Below are 15,044 nucleotides of genomic sequence, written 5' to 3'. Positions count from 1 at the left end.
TTAGAAAAACAAAGCTTCTATGACATTGTGACAATATTCATATTTAAAAACCACGGTTACAGTTTAAAAAGCAACTACAACTCATTTATTACTTTTATTTCATTTTCTATATTGAAGTTCTGTGGTATATGACCAAAGTTGTTTGAGATGTTTATTCTCATTTTTAAAAATTGTTGGAAGATTCTTCTTTAATAATCCTCTCCTGTCTCTTCAGTCATTGAATAAAATTTTATGAAACCCTGATAATAAAGACACTGAAGCTTGGCCAAGTTAGCAGAACTTCACTGCCTTTCCTAAGTACCTTTACTGCCCCTGTAGAAACTGCAGGACCAGCTACCACTCTCTGTAGCAGGCATTCTTTCTCCCCGCAGAGGACTTGACTATAGTTTTTAAATTTCTCCTTTAGCAGCCAAAGTTTTTCCTCATTATCTAGAACTTGGTTGAAGGCTTCAGGTTTCCCCTGAGATGTTCAGACAAACGTGGTTGTACTAAAGTAATAATACTAATGTTTTTGTAACTTGCTTTTTGCTTTCTATGTTGTTATTCAATTGACTTGTGAATTATACAGTATAATGAGAATACACATTTTCTTAATAAACTCAGAAACCTCTAGGTATACTGAAAGAACTCTATGTACTACAGCGAGAAAAAGAACACATCCTTATTTTTAAGCACTTATTCAAAATCTTTGCTAATAGCGTTTATCCAGTCCTGATGTAGAAAGTATACATGAGGGAATCCACTGCTGTCTTAAGACCCTTTCGTTTTCCTTTTCTACCTTTATAAACAAGTGGTCTGAAGCATTAGCTCAGGACACAGAATTTTATGTGGTATTGGCAAAGGCACTTAAGTAAAATTTCTAGGGAAGAAAGAGGGAAGAACATGTTTCATTCTCCCAGTTAATGACCAACTTAAAAGAGAATGACAATGAGAGCATAGTTTCAAAGGTACAAATCACTTTTACATAGTGTTTGAGCAATGGAAATGGCAAATAAAAGACTGAGTTATCACAAAAGAAGAACATCCTGTAGCACTTACTTTTATGGTCGCTGTTTTCTTTAATCGCCTTCAGATCAGTGGCTGGAGGAGTGATTCAGTTATCATCACTACTACTGAATCAGTGTTACCCACCCTCTTCAATTAACTCTGAGGAAAGGCAGCAAAATTTAAGTTCATAAATCCATTTGGATAATGTTGTGATTTGTAAAGTCTCATAAACGCAAATGTTAAAATAAGGACTGTCAATGACAGATTCCAAATGGAATTTTCCCAGTATTTCTAGGAAGCAGATGCTTTCAGAAATTCATTTTTACTTAGTGAAAATTTCATGCAAGAAGAAAATAGTGACTCTGAAAACTGTAAAGTTCAGTAGGAGAATTCCTATTAACTGTTAAGTTCAACCACCCTTTCACTGCATCACCTCCATAACTGGCAAATATTATGAAATATGACCTATTTTCTCAAAGAAATATCAATTTTCTGGTCTCTGATTAGAGGATGCTGCGAGGACAAGGGCAACCTGAAGGCTATTTACATTCAACACATTTCTGAGGAATAATAACACAGGAATACTACATAAAGCAAATGACAATTGTATAAAAATAACAACACATTTACAGATGAACCAAATTCAAATTCTTAATAAACACAAGCTCCACTGCCACTCTGACCCTAACTGAGGTTCCCAAGGAGCAATTAGGAAGAAGTATTTTTCTTATAATAAGTCATGGCAAGAGTAGAAAGAAGTCAGTAAGCTATTATGCTAATTTTTTTTTAAAAAGGTGAGAATATTCAACTAGCAGGAAAATCTTAAAAGATAATTTTTTTTTTAAAGAGAAGTATTTTGGAATTATAAACTTAATACCTTAATGGGATGACAGATTATATCGCACACACACCAAATAAATAAAGAAAAGAAAAGAAAAATAGCACCAGACAGGTTGAGGCCACACATAGCTATCTCTGTTTATCAACGACTGCTATCCGGACTGGGTGCTGTTCCCACAGTCCCATATCAGCACGACCGTTTAGAAATGAAACAAACCACAGGAAGCAAGCAAAACAACTCTCTGGCTGTCTGGTCTGCATCACTACTTTCACCTCAGAATCTAAAAATCCTCTCATAAGGTTTCTAAATATCAACCCACCAAGTTGTTGTCTGGAGATTTAGGGAGGTTCTTATTAGAGCTTGATGTACTACTTCTGTGGTTTATGACAAGATAATTTTTAGCATCTTTATCTAAGCCATGTTCCAAAACATAAGAAATGGCACAGATAGTGGCATTGCCCTACAGGAACTCATAATGCATTCTCTTTCCTGTTATTACATAATGCTCATCTCTGTGTTGCTTCTGTTCTATTCCATCATCATCCCGATGTCAGGTGGTAATAAGCTCTTCATCTTTAATGTGGATGGAGCAAAGGCAACACGTTATTGATATTCTCTGCTGACCAGGGCTGACAAGAGTAGGGTAGCAAACTGACCTGAGCATAGCCAATTAGAGTCTCTTTCCCAGGAAGTGAAAATTAGGGCTTCAAGACTCTGATCAGTCAGCTAAAGGCGTGACACTCACAAGGACATATTATGGGTTGAGAGGTAGAAAGGGAAAGTGCTGAGGTTGCTATTTCACAGTCAGCGAATGGAGAAACCCGGCCTATAGGAGGCAGAATAACAACAATGAAGCAAAAGGCAGCAGAGAATAGAAACTAAATGGCCTCAGAAAGACAGGATATTCTTGAATCCAATGGCTTTTCAATATCAGGTTCTCATTCTCTATGCAATCCAGGTTTACTTCTTCCCCTTGAGTTCAATTAGAAACCTTTGCATACTTCTTACAAAATCTCTCCTTTTATTTTTCTGTAATTAGTTTGAGAGGTTTCTTGAGTAGGATAATAAGAGTCCTAATTATTAACAATCATTGATTTAGGGTTGATTTTCTTCAACTATTAGTTAATAATCACTAATTTTTTCCCCCTTGACTTGAGACGTCCCTCCTTTATTTGTGTATTAGAGATCTCTAGGGCGCCAAGAGCACAGGCAGATCTTGAGAAGAGAGGGGTATTATTTATAAATTTAGCAATAAAGGAAAATTTTTTATTGACAACGTAAGGTAGCTACTTACATAATCTGGTAGAGGAACATCATTGGAACTCAGCGAACCTCTCAAGGACTGTGTGGCTTGTTCCAGAACTTTGTTGTGTTTTTTAGACAGCAAGGAAAACAAACTGAAAAGATAAATAAAAAACCCAATTATATAAAAGGACTAAGTGTCTCCTTTTCTAGGTCTTATACGGAATTAGATAGTTCCACAGAATGTCAATTATTCTAAAATACACATGTAATGATTCTTTTTCATGCCCGTGTTAACAGCAGGATTAACAATACTATTGATATAACAAAAAAAATGAAGTGAGGAGAATGTTTAAATTATAAGGATTCTAAAGATTTTAAAAGTTTGACAAGTTAAAGTGATATTTCAAACATAAGAGAAATATTCAGAAGATTACTATAGTTGAAAAAGCAGTAGACAGAGATTTAAAAAACCTGGGCTATATAGACTGAGTTTATGAGTATCATGGTATAATCTATTACAAGTCACGTGAGCATGTCGTGTCTCGATTTTCACATCTTTCAAATAAGTGTGTTAGATTAGATTATTTCTCTAGTATAATATACTCTACGATTTAATATTATAGCTCAAAAAATTACTTACATATTATAAGATCTTGCCTCTGACCATGATGAATTAACTAGTACTGAATAGCTCCCACTGTAAACAACTAAGAAGCTAGACAAAATATACAAAACAACTGTTTTCAGATGTTATACTGAAATCTGACGTGCAAGATTCTGATTTCTCAAAGGAAAGAGATCTACATGGGCCCTATATAGTGAATTTCCACCTAGAAAAACATTCCAGACTGTAATTCAGAATGGTGGGACCCAAACAGTATACAGTAGGATTGTGCTGAGCTAAGAAGACAGAGATATGAATTTGGGACTGCTGTGTCAGCTGGAATTTGCAGGGCAGATTATTAGATAAAGAAATGCAAGAAGGAGGTCCAGAAATCTCCCCAAGGGTCCTCTTGAGTGTTTGGCTAAATACTAAGCTGTACTGTGCAAAGAAAAACCCCACACAAGGTGTGGCAGTTAAACAATTATCCAGGAACTGAAAACTTAACAGGGATTTTGTAGGTCACAAAAGGCTGAGGGATGCTGGCAAAGTGGATAAAACATGGCCATTCAATTGAATTCTCAGAAAGGCCACGCTTTAGGGAGTAGGGTTATTCTAACCCAGAGTAAAGATTATTCTAAAGGTACCCTAACACACCTAAACGAGCAATTTTCAAAGGATAAAGCTAATTTACATTAAACATAAGTGAGCTAAACACTCCAGTTAAACAGCAGAGGTTGTCAGACTGGATAAAAAAGCAAGACTCAATCAAATGCTGTTTATAAAAGTCACATTTGTAAATTTAAAGACAGATAAGCTAACAGTAAAATGATGCAAAAAAGATACATAAACACTAATCATAAGAAATTAATATTTGACAGAGTAGGCTTCAGGACAAGAATATATTATTAGAAATAAAGAGATTTTATAATGATAAAAGGGCCCATTCACCAAGAATATATAACAATCCTCACTGCATATGTGTATAATAATAAAGCTTCATATGTATATAATTATACGATTCAAATATTAAACCTACTGTATCTAATTAATAAAGAATTCCTTTGGAGGCTAGATGGTAGCTTAAAAATAAAGGCAATTCTGATTCTATGTGTTTTTCTATATAATCTGAGGTATAATTTGTACTATTTTTAAAAATGCCAAAAACATTACTCTAGTATTTCTTAGCCATACCCTTCTAAATAGAACATTAACTTGAATATCTATTTAGGAAAATCCCTAATTATTTCAGATGGTTTAAATGGGACAGTAACTGAAGACAAGGCTACTAAGTATTCTTTCTAGATTAAGTTTTAACGTTACCAAGGATAAAAATTCCTTAAACACTTGTTGGTAATGCTGGATGTTGTACAAAGCAAATATGACCGAGGCAAGGAAAATCTCTAAATCTATACTCAAATACAGTAGAAGAAAAAATATGTGAAATAATTACTGAATGACTGTAAAATCATATAATACTGATTAAATACTAAGCATATGTCTAAAAGACAGATTCATCTGAAATGGAATAGTCCAGTAAAGTTTTATGAAGGGTTTAGATCTTAGATAGAGTCTTGAAGAAAACGTTTGTGCGAGAGAAGACAAAAGGCATTTCTAAACAGAAGGCAAAGCACAGAAGCTAAATAGGGGAAAGCAAGGAGAGCGAATGAAAATGCTACACAAAGAAGTAAGAAATAAGATTTAACCTCTAAGGGCATGTGCATTTTTTTCAATTATTTAATTTTTCTAGGTCTTCTCCATTTAAGGTTACTTCTGCTTTGTTCTGTTTTTCCTTTTTAAGGTTAAAAGTAAACACTGCACTTTCAACTCACACTCATTCCCATGACCCACTGGTTACTAATGTTAGCAGTTTATTGTATGTGATTCCAGAAATGTTATATGCATCAAGACATAAATGAATACTGTCCACATTCATCTATCTTTTTTATTCTACAAAGTAGGAACTGTTTTGTACTTTGCATTGTTTTCTACTTAACAATATATTCCTTGATTCATTCAACGAACACTTATTGAATGCCAGTTACTTGATACCTAAGCATATGGATATACCATCATTTATTTAACTAATCCATTATTAATCAATCATTGCAATGTTTCCAGTTTTTTTTGTATTACAAACAGCCTAATATGTAACTTTTAACCTACCTGAGGTGAGACTACCTGTAAGATCAATTCCTTGAAGTAAAACTACGGAATAAAAATTACTGAACATAACAGTGAACTGAATTATGGGTATATATTTTTAAATACACAAATTATTTTGCAGGTGATGAAAATAAAAAGATAAAAATACACTGGAATAATGCATATTCACATGGAAATGCATAAAAAGGGAAATTAGTAAGATTCTTTTAATTTCAGAAGTCTTTTGAGACAAAGAACTTTGGTGGTCAATATGTAGCACAGGGCAGAGCAAGACTCAAAGGCATAAATTAGATGCCCAAACAAAAAGCAAAAGCAATAACTACACCTGAAAGAAGTGAGTACTTGGTGTTAGTAAGAGCGAAAGGGGGCAAGTGAAGCAATACAGCGTACTTTGTTGGCTTTCCGACATATCAAAACTCAGGCGCTGTTTTATGGGCTCAACAAATGGGACTCTCTGTCAGTGTCCTAAGAGTGTACTTGCAGAGAAGGACAGAAGAGGTAATCTATGATAACTTTCATGATCAATAGACAAAAATTATTAAACAAGTCCTAGGAATCAAAGCAAAAAGAATTTGAAATTGTTTCCTTTGGAGAAGAAAGACTAGTTTGTTTATTTTAAAAAATACTAACAGTCTGCTTTCCTTGTTAGTAGAAGACAAAACAAGGAAGTGAGCTTTAATTCAAACATAAGCTCTTTCAGTTGGGCATAACAGAAAATTTGACAATTAAGGGTAAAAATATTGAAACAGTCCACCTCAAGTAGCTGTGGCCACTGCTCCCAGCTGTTTTTAAGACAGTTGGTATAAGAACAAATGATTTGAGGTCACTTCCAGTTTTCCATCATGAATGAGAAATAGAATTTACACTTCAAGTTGTTATTCTTCTACAATTTCATAAGTATTTTCCTCAGGTCTTATAGCTAGAGCTTTCAAAATTTGGGATTTTTAAAAAATATTCTAATTTTGGCTTTCATTGAGCATTTTTAAGGCAAAATTACCTAAATTTATGAGATATACTTGCAAATTATTGAGAAAAGTAACTTTTGCTTAAGTTTTTGCATTCGTAGTATTACCCTAGCTTAATGCTAGTTAGGGTAAGTGATACGTCATGTTTGCATTAGAGGGATAATTCTGATTTTAAAATAAGTGGAAACCGACTTTCAAGTATGCTTAATATTCATTCAGTCAGGGTATAGCTGCCAGAATATTTTTTAATTAGAAAAAGACTAGATTTTTCTTTGTATACAAGAATGCTCATTACAAATTCGTTTAATAATGAAACACTGAAAAAACCCAAAACACTCATCAAGAATAAAATGAATAAATAAAAAATTGCATGACTGTGGGATAGTCATACAATGATATACTATCAGCAATTTAAAGTTATCTAAAACTACACATAACAATATGGATAAATCTCAGTTGGTGGCAGGAGATGAGACAAGAATGAAGACAGTTTGAGGACAGACTGAAAGACTGCTTATGGTACCTCAACAACTCTGGTCTTTATTCCACACAGAGTGAGAAGTTAATGGAACATAAGTCTTACAAAATGATGAAAGAGACATGGTTCCTGGCCTCCAAGGAGCTCGAGTCTAATGGGATGAGGAAGAAACGTGTCTACGATACCGAAACCAGAGAACGCCAGAGGTCTGAAGAGCATGCTGTGTAAACACAGAGGAAGGTTAGGTACATTACAGAGAAAATCTATCTTGACGTGGCCTTGAAGGTTAGGGGGTTTGCTAGTTGGGAAAGTAAAGGAGGAGAGAGAGCATTCGGAAAGGAGAAACAGTGCATAGAAAGGCACAGAGACTTCATGTTAGTATCAATAGCTTGTAAGGCCAGAATAGTGAAAGTCCATGGGGGTGAGAGGTGGCAAGAGAAGAAGCTAGGAAGATAGGCAGGGGCCTGTTAAAAAAAACCACAAAACAATGCTAAGTTGTTTACATTTCATCTTGTCAAGTCACTGAGACAGATATTTACCAAAAAACTGCTATGTGCCAGGTACTGTGAAAGTTTCCTAGGATACAGTGACAAACAAAAGCAACACGGTCTTTGCCCTGCCCTCGTGGGGGTCACCGTGAGGTCAGGGAGGATACACCTACAGAGAAGGTTCTATTGTCAGTGCGGTGATGGAGAGGAGCGTGGAGTGCTATGGGGACACAGATGAGGGCTGCCCCATCACAGCTGAAGGTAGGGACAGGAAATCATTTCTGGAGATGACGCCTGAGCTGAATCTGAAGGAACAATTAGGAGTTAGCCAAGCAAATGAGGTAACCGTAAAGGTAATCCAGGCATAGAAAAGAGCCTGAGGGAAGACAGAGAAATCCGAGCACTGCTGGTGCAGGAAACAGCATATCCACACGTTCACAGCAGTTCAGTATTAGGTGGAGTACCCCGATAAGGCTGGGGTAGTAGTGGCGACAGTTCATAAAGAGCCTCTCTGTCTCACCTAGACCTTGGACTTCATCCTGAAAGCCAAAGGTGTTCTATGTCAGCGGGGCTATGATAAGAAAAGGAAACGAAAGCCAAGTTGCTATGTTTGGTGTTCAGGTGGAGGGTGTGGGGCAAGGAATGGGCAGGAAGGGTGACTCATTATTTCTCGTTCATCTATGTCTCTGATCTCTACCCCATGCTCTCTCATCTTAAGATGGTTATGGAGACTTTGCCGTAGAACCTGAAGGCTTCTAGAAGCAAAGCTGGAAGACCAGACCTGAGCAGTGAGGTACGAGTTTATAACAATTATATTTGTTTTAGAAAGATTCTTCTGCCCCTAGAGGAAAGGATAGACAGGAGTTGGCAAGAGAACAAGAGTAGAAACCTTTATATTGCTAAAAGTAAGAGATGAGGTGGCCTTAAACTAAAGCAAATATGAGCTATTTGGAAAGCAAAAGAGACAACACAGAGAGTAAACAAAGGGAATCACTGATGACTCTAAGGTTTCTAACTTGGAAAATTTAGTGGCTGGCTGAGAATGTGACTGAATATGCTGGGAATATAAGAAGAGCTGAATAGTAGGGAGAGAAGGCCCAGGGAAACAAAGAGATGTGCCTTAAAAAATAACAGCAGCAGCTTCTTTATAAATCTTAAAGAGCTATTAAAATGCAAAGAAACACAAAATATCATTTAAGTTATTCAAGGTAGAGCTATGTCTAGAAACCAAGTCTCCTTACACCAAGCTTCATGCTCTTTCCTCTGTAGACACTGATTCCTTCCCTTGAAGGAAGCCCCTTCTTTCGTCCTCTCTACCCATCTAAATGCTATCTCTCCTTCAAGGCAGACAGACATCCACGCTGCTCATTTTCCACATCCTCTGTGAAAGATTTCTCTAACCTGTGCTCTCCCTGCCTCTGAACTACACTAATTTCTCCATTACTGAGTTGGCACTTAAATAGTCTTACACCGCTGTTTACCTTATTTTTAAATCAGCTTTATTGAGGAATAATCTATATATAATAAATTTACCAATTTTAAGTATATGGTTTGATGAGTTTTGAAAAATATAAACATACATGTAACTCGTCACCATAATCACGATATAGAACGTTTCCATTACCCCGAAAAGTTCCCTTGCGTCCTTTGTAGTCGATCCCCTCCTCCAAGATGCCCATCCCCCAAACCTTACTCCAGGCAACCACTGATCTGTTTTCTGTCACTATGGTTTTGCTTTTTCTAGAATGTCATGTAACTAGAATCATACCATATGTATGATTTTGTGTCTGGCTTTCATCACTTAGCACAATGCTTTTCAAATTCATCCACGTTATTTTGTGTATCATTCTTTTTTATTGCTGAGTAGTTTTCCATTGTATGAATGTACTTCTATTTGTTTATCAGTTGATGGATATTTGGGTTATTTCCAGTTTTGAACTATTATGAATAAAGCTGCTATAAACATCCTCGTACAAGTTTTTATGTGAACATATGTTTTCATTTCTCTTAAATAACTACCTAGGAGTGGGGTTGCTCGATTGTATGCTATTTGTTTAACTCTGTAAGAAACTGCCAACTGTTTGTTTTACATTCTTGCCAGCATTCGGTATTTCAGTCTTTTTAACTTTAGCCATTCTACTTGGTGTGAAGTAGATTTTACTGTGGTTTCAGTTTTCATTCTCCTAATGAATTTTCTTGTATTCATATGTTTTTCTTTGGTAAAATGTCTATTCAAATCTTTTTAAAAAATTGGTTATTGTTTTTCTTCTTGAGCTGTAAGTATTCTTTATGTATTCTAGATACATCCTTTTGTTGTTGTTTAGATACATCCTTTATCGGGTATATGTTTGTAAATAATTTCTCCCAGACCAGGATGGGGGGGGATGTGTCTTTTCAATTTCTTACATTACACTATATGAACCATCTGTGAATAATATCTGGTTATAACAATATAAACACTGACTACTGATCTAACATAAAATGACTGTGTAACTGCATAGGGAGAATGGGGGAAGAGGCACTTAGGATTGTGTGCATGTGGATGTGCGCAGCTGTAGGACAGTTCAAGATGATGTCTAATTCTTTTGAAATACTGGACTTTTCACACAGAATGTTTTTATTACTCATTCTACTTCTCTTCTTCTCATGAAAAAAAAAAAATCCTACCTATTCAGAGAAAATGAAGCAGACCAACAATTGCCAAAGACAAGATTCAGGTTGTCTTCACTGAGGACAATCAGACTAAATCAGAGGTGAGGAAAAACGCTGAGTGAGAAAGGGACAGGTATAGGATGGCTCTAACAAATGTGAGAATGGTCTGAGGATTAAAACCCATTAACAAACTAAAAGCTCATCGAAGTCTATGAAGGTCAGAACAAACTCGTCTTACGAAATGTGTCCTTTGTATTTGTAGAATATGACAGAAACAGTAACTTCCAGGCTTTTCTTCTATTGAATTATATAATTATTTTAAAATATGCTGCTTTATGCTCTTAAATTGCTACACGCCTATATGTTATATATATATATATGTATATGATACATACACATATGTATTATAAATATGGGTTTTTTTACTTTCAAATGCTAAGTTCATTTAAGGCCTTGATTGCAGATCTTTTTTACACTGTTCTGCTTACAACAGGGTCTAAAATACGCTTGCTACTAATGTTTGTCTTTCTTATTTTTCTCTTCCACCTTTCTTACTGCAGTAAAAGAAACTGTGAAGACGTCAGTGTTCCTGCCTTACAAAACTGGAACCAAGAAGTCTTAGTTTGTTTTTAGTAAAAATAAATAAATAAATAAATAATAATAATAATAATCCTATTTTTAGGGACCTAAAATTAAAATGGAGATGGCTAACTACGTAATTACCTTTGCTAAGAATATTGACATTTATAAAAAGAAGAGAGGTTAGAGCAGAGCAAACTGCCCATTCATTCACATTTAATTGACTTAATAACCATAAACATTATTTTAGGTATATAATAACTAGCTTAAAATTCACTTCTATCCAAGACAAGTGCTAAAATGGCATTGATTGTACGGCATAGAAGGTAGAGGATAAAATAAGAAACTTCATCACCACCACCTTGCTTTTGAGTAAGGCTTGTTAAAATGCAAATGGTTGGTAGACTAACAACAGTACAGAGCATAATGCACAGAAAGATGTGTTTGTCAGCATGCTGAATGCCACAAGGTCCATTAGAATCTATATTGCTCCACATTTTCAGTACTCTAAGGAAAACCCAGTAACTCATCTTCTTCAAAAAACTGAAGTAAAAGCAGTAGATATAAAGATATGCATTTATAAAATCTAGTAATTAAGGTTCCCACCCAAAATGCACACCTTAAATTATAACTGGAGAATCCAATCTTATTGCTATAAAAACACACAAGTTATCCAGGCAACAACTTGAAATTATGGTTGCAATGTCCAGAATGAGCTTCACTGTATGACTGCAGAACCAAAATTACATGTAGAACCAAAAATAACTAACTAGTCATGCAACATGGCAAAGTATTCAACTAAATGTTTCTTAAAGAAAATGCTGAAACTCAGGAATTAATTTTTTCCTGGTTAGTGTAACTAAATAAGGAAGCCGTAGGAGGAAAACTAAAAAATGGCTAACTTTAAAAATGTTACATGAATTTTTATGAATGAAAATATTTTTTAATTAATGGATAATATGTATGATGTCAATATACGATCTAGTAATTAAATTACCAAAAATACAAGTGAGCACAATAAGAGAATCTATTATTGTCTTATTTTTTTATCTAAAGACAATTGTCTCAATTACTTTTTTTTTTAATTAAGTTTATTGGGGTAACATTGGTTAATACAATTATATAATTTTCAGGTGTACATTATAATTTAAAATCTGTATATTCTATTGTGTTTATCATCCAAAGTCCAGTTTTCTTCAGTTACCACTTCACCCTCCCCCTAGCCCCCTATATTTGACCCCTTTTACCCCATCCCTCTACCTTCCCCCTCCTCCCCCCGCCTCTTAACCTCTGGTAACCACTAGTCTATAGTCTATGTCCATGACTCTGTTTGTTTGTCCTGTTCCTTTGTTGCTTTTAGGTTTATATCTCACATATAAGTGATATCATGTGATTTTCAACTTTTTCTGTCTGGCTTATTTCTCTTAGCATGATTATCTTGAGGTCCATCCATGTTGTCGCAAATGGCTGTATTTCATCTCTTTTTATGGCTGAGTAATATTCCATTGTATATATGTACCACAGCTTCTTTAGCCAATCATTTATCATAGAACACTTCAGTTGCTTCCATGTCCTGGCCACTGTGAATAATGCTGCTATGAACAGTGGTGTGCAAATATCTTTATAGATATGATTTTTTAAGTCTTTGGGGTAAATATCCAGTAGAGGGATTGCTGGATCATCTGGTAGATCAATTCTTAGTTTTCTGAGGAACCTCCATACTGTTTTCCATAGTGGCTGTATCAATTTGCAGTCCCACCAGCAGTGTATGAGGGTTCCTTTTTCTCCGCATCCTCTCCAACATGTGTTATTAACTTGTTCTGTTGATTATAGCCATTCTACAGGTGTGAGATGGTATCTCATTATGGTTTTGATTTGCATTTCTCTAATAGCTAGCAATGCTGAGCATCTTTTCATATGTTTGTTAGCCGTTCTAAGACAATTACTTTTAATTTTTATAAGGTATTCATGCAAATTTTTAAAATTTTAATTCAGTGGAAAAATATCTAGTAAGTGACATAATATAAAATGATTGTTCTCTTAAAAAGATTTTTCTAATTTTGAATAAATTTGGTCAGAAATGTTATTTAATAAGAATAACGAGTAAATTAAAAACTTGGTAATTTATCTCAAACGAAGAACTTTATCCCTAATTTGACTTATTTTTATACCTCTTTCATGGATAATATACTTAAAAACATCTATCCTTATATAAACTTAAGTACACTTAAAGACTTACGGTATTTCGTAATTAGCATGCAATTCTAAAGACATCAAACTTAGAAGTTTTATGGTATTTTCTCTATTAGAAAATATATTCTGTAAAGAATAGAAACATCTTCTGACTTGAAAGAATTCAGGTTGTCTTTCTCTGTCACCCTTAGTCCCTTGAGAAAACTGCACGCAAAACAGACAGCAAATCTACCCACTTAAAATAAAATTCCATAGCAAAATGTCACTAATTTATGACAACAACTACGATTCAAATAATATTTAATGAGAAAATTTATTTGGAAAGTGGGATTATCTCAGTAAACACAAGAGGAGGCAGGATGGACGGTTTAGAAGTTACTGTCACGAGCGAGTCGTAATACACTTCCTAAGTGTAAAGAACTTTGCTGTCAGGGGAAACCTACCAAACAAAGTCTGTTTATTGTATGTTGGATTTTATAAAGTCACAGGAAATATAACATTAATAACTGTACTTAGAAATGCTGCAGAACACCTACTCTTACAACACAATTTATCAGGAGGATATTTTCAAGGTGCTGGACCCTTAATCTGGGGAATCCCAACTAGAACTTTGGGATTTCTTTTTGCTTAGCTCATCATCTTAATTTCGTAAATATAAATAGTCTTTGGGAGGGTCATAGGAACAGAAAGTCTTCAATGGAATTACTAGTAAATGCCTTTTTTCAACTTCTGCCAGCTTCATTACTATTAAAAATCTTTAGAATTGTAAAAACTCTATCTTTTATTTCAACTTCCTTTCAACCTTTTTGCACTTAATTACAAAGTTATGCTTGCTCTACATGTTTTTAACATATCTTCCCTTATCTTTTGCTTGTATATTTATCCCATTTCTTCTATAAACACAATTTTAAGGGCACAGATGTCCATTCCTATTCTCTTTCAAATCCTCTGCAATGCCTCCTGTGTATACACAGTGAGTTAGTTTTTCCCCGTCTCCACTTTCCTTTTTAAAAAAATATCCTCATCAGTCAAATTCTTAAAATATATGACTGATTATTGGTAGATAAAATTTTAATTAAAGTTTAGAAATACTTTTTAGAAAAACCAAGAAACTAAATATATATTTATAATAACTTCATAGGAAACCTACCTCTGCCATGACTCATCCTCAAATATAGGAGCAACCTCCCTTCTCACCTCTAAAGACAAAGCCAAACCACAAACAAAGAGAGAAAGATTTCCATGCATGAAATGGTGGTAATCAGTGCCCAAAAGAAAGCTATGAACTCAACTCAAAGTCTCATTAATCTGACTTATCACAATTCTCAACAAGATAAGTTATTATCTTCCTTGGCTAAAACTTTTAAACAATAAAATCAATGAAGACGGGGAAAGCGAAATGGGAATATGAAGAGATAGGAGACATTTAAGTGTAGTGTAATTGGGGGGGGGGAGGGAGGGGGAGGAAGGACACAAAGTAGGAGCAAACTCGGCATTCTATTACTGTTTATTTAGTACAGTGGTCCATGTTCACAGAGACATTCCTGCAGTATCCAGAAAAAGACTCAAAAGCGTATAAAATCTTGGACTTAAAAACTCGAGAAAGCCTGCAATAGCAAGATCTCTTAGCCAAAATACTTTCAAACCATTTTTAAGATAATGCTTTCATGAAACATATTTTTGTTATCTGGAAAATATGTGGAACTCCATAATTCCCAGAGATGCTAGATAAATGAGGTGTCACTTAAATAGGATTTAGAAAGCCCATAATATTCGAAGCCACAGTCCCTTTTAGTCCTAAGTTAAGTTCCAACAGCAGTTATTACAGTATCAACCAGAATATTTCTGA

At 34.9% G+C, this 15,044-nt stretch overlaps 1 protein-coding gene across 1 annotated transcript in view; it reads right to left on the bottom strand.

Moving 5' to 3' along the window:
* DYM (dymeclin) overlaps positions 1-15,044 on the bottom strand; it is a 276,445-nt gene that overhangs the window by 86,198 nt on the left and 175,203 nt on the right. Inside the window, exon 15 of the mRNA XM_023531219.1 lies at positions 3,123-3,225. Within this exon, the coding sequence (XP_023386987.1) occupies positions 3,123-3,225 (103 nt within the window). The remainder of the gene's footprint in view (positions 1-3,122; positions 3,226-15,044) is intronic.

Source organism: Pteropus vampyrus, unplaced genomic scaffold (assembly GCF_000151845.1).
Source record: "Pteropus vampyrus isolate Shadow unplaced genomic scaffold, Pvam_2.0 Scaffold3, whole genome shotgun sequence".
Lineage (NCBI taxonomy): Eukaryota > Metazoa > Chordata > Mammalia > Chiroptera > Pteropodidae > Pteropus > Pteropus vampyrus.
This window is presented reverse-complemented; position numbering and strand designations above follow the sequence as displayed.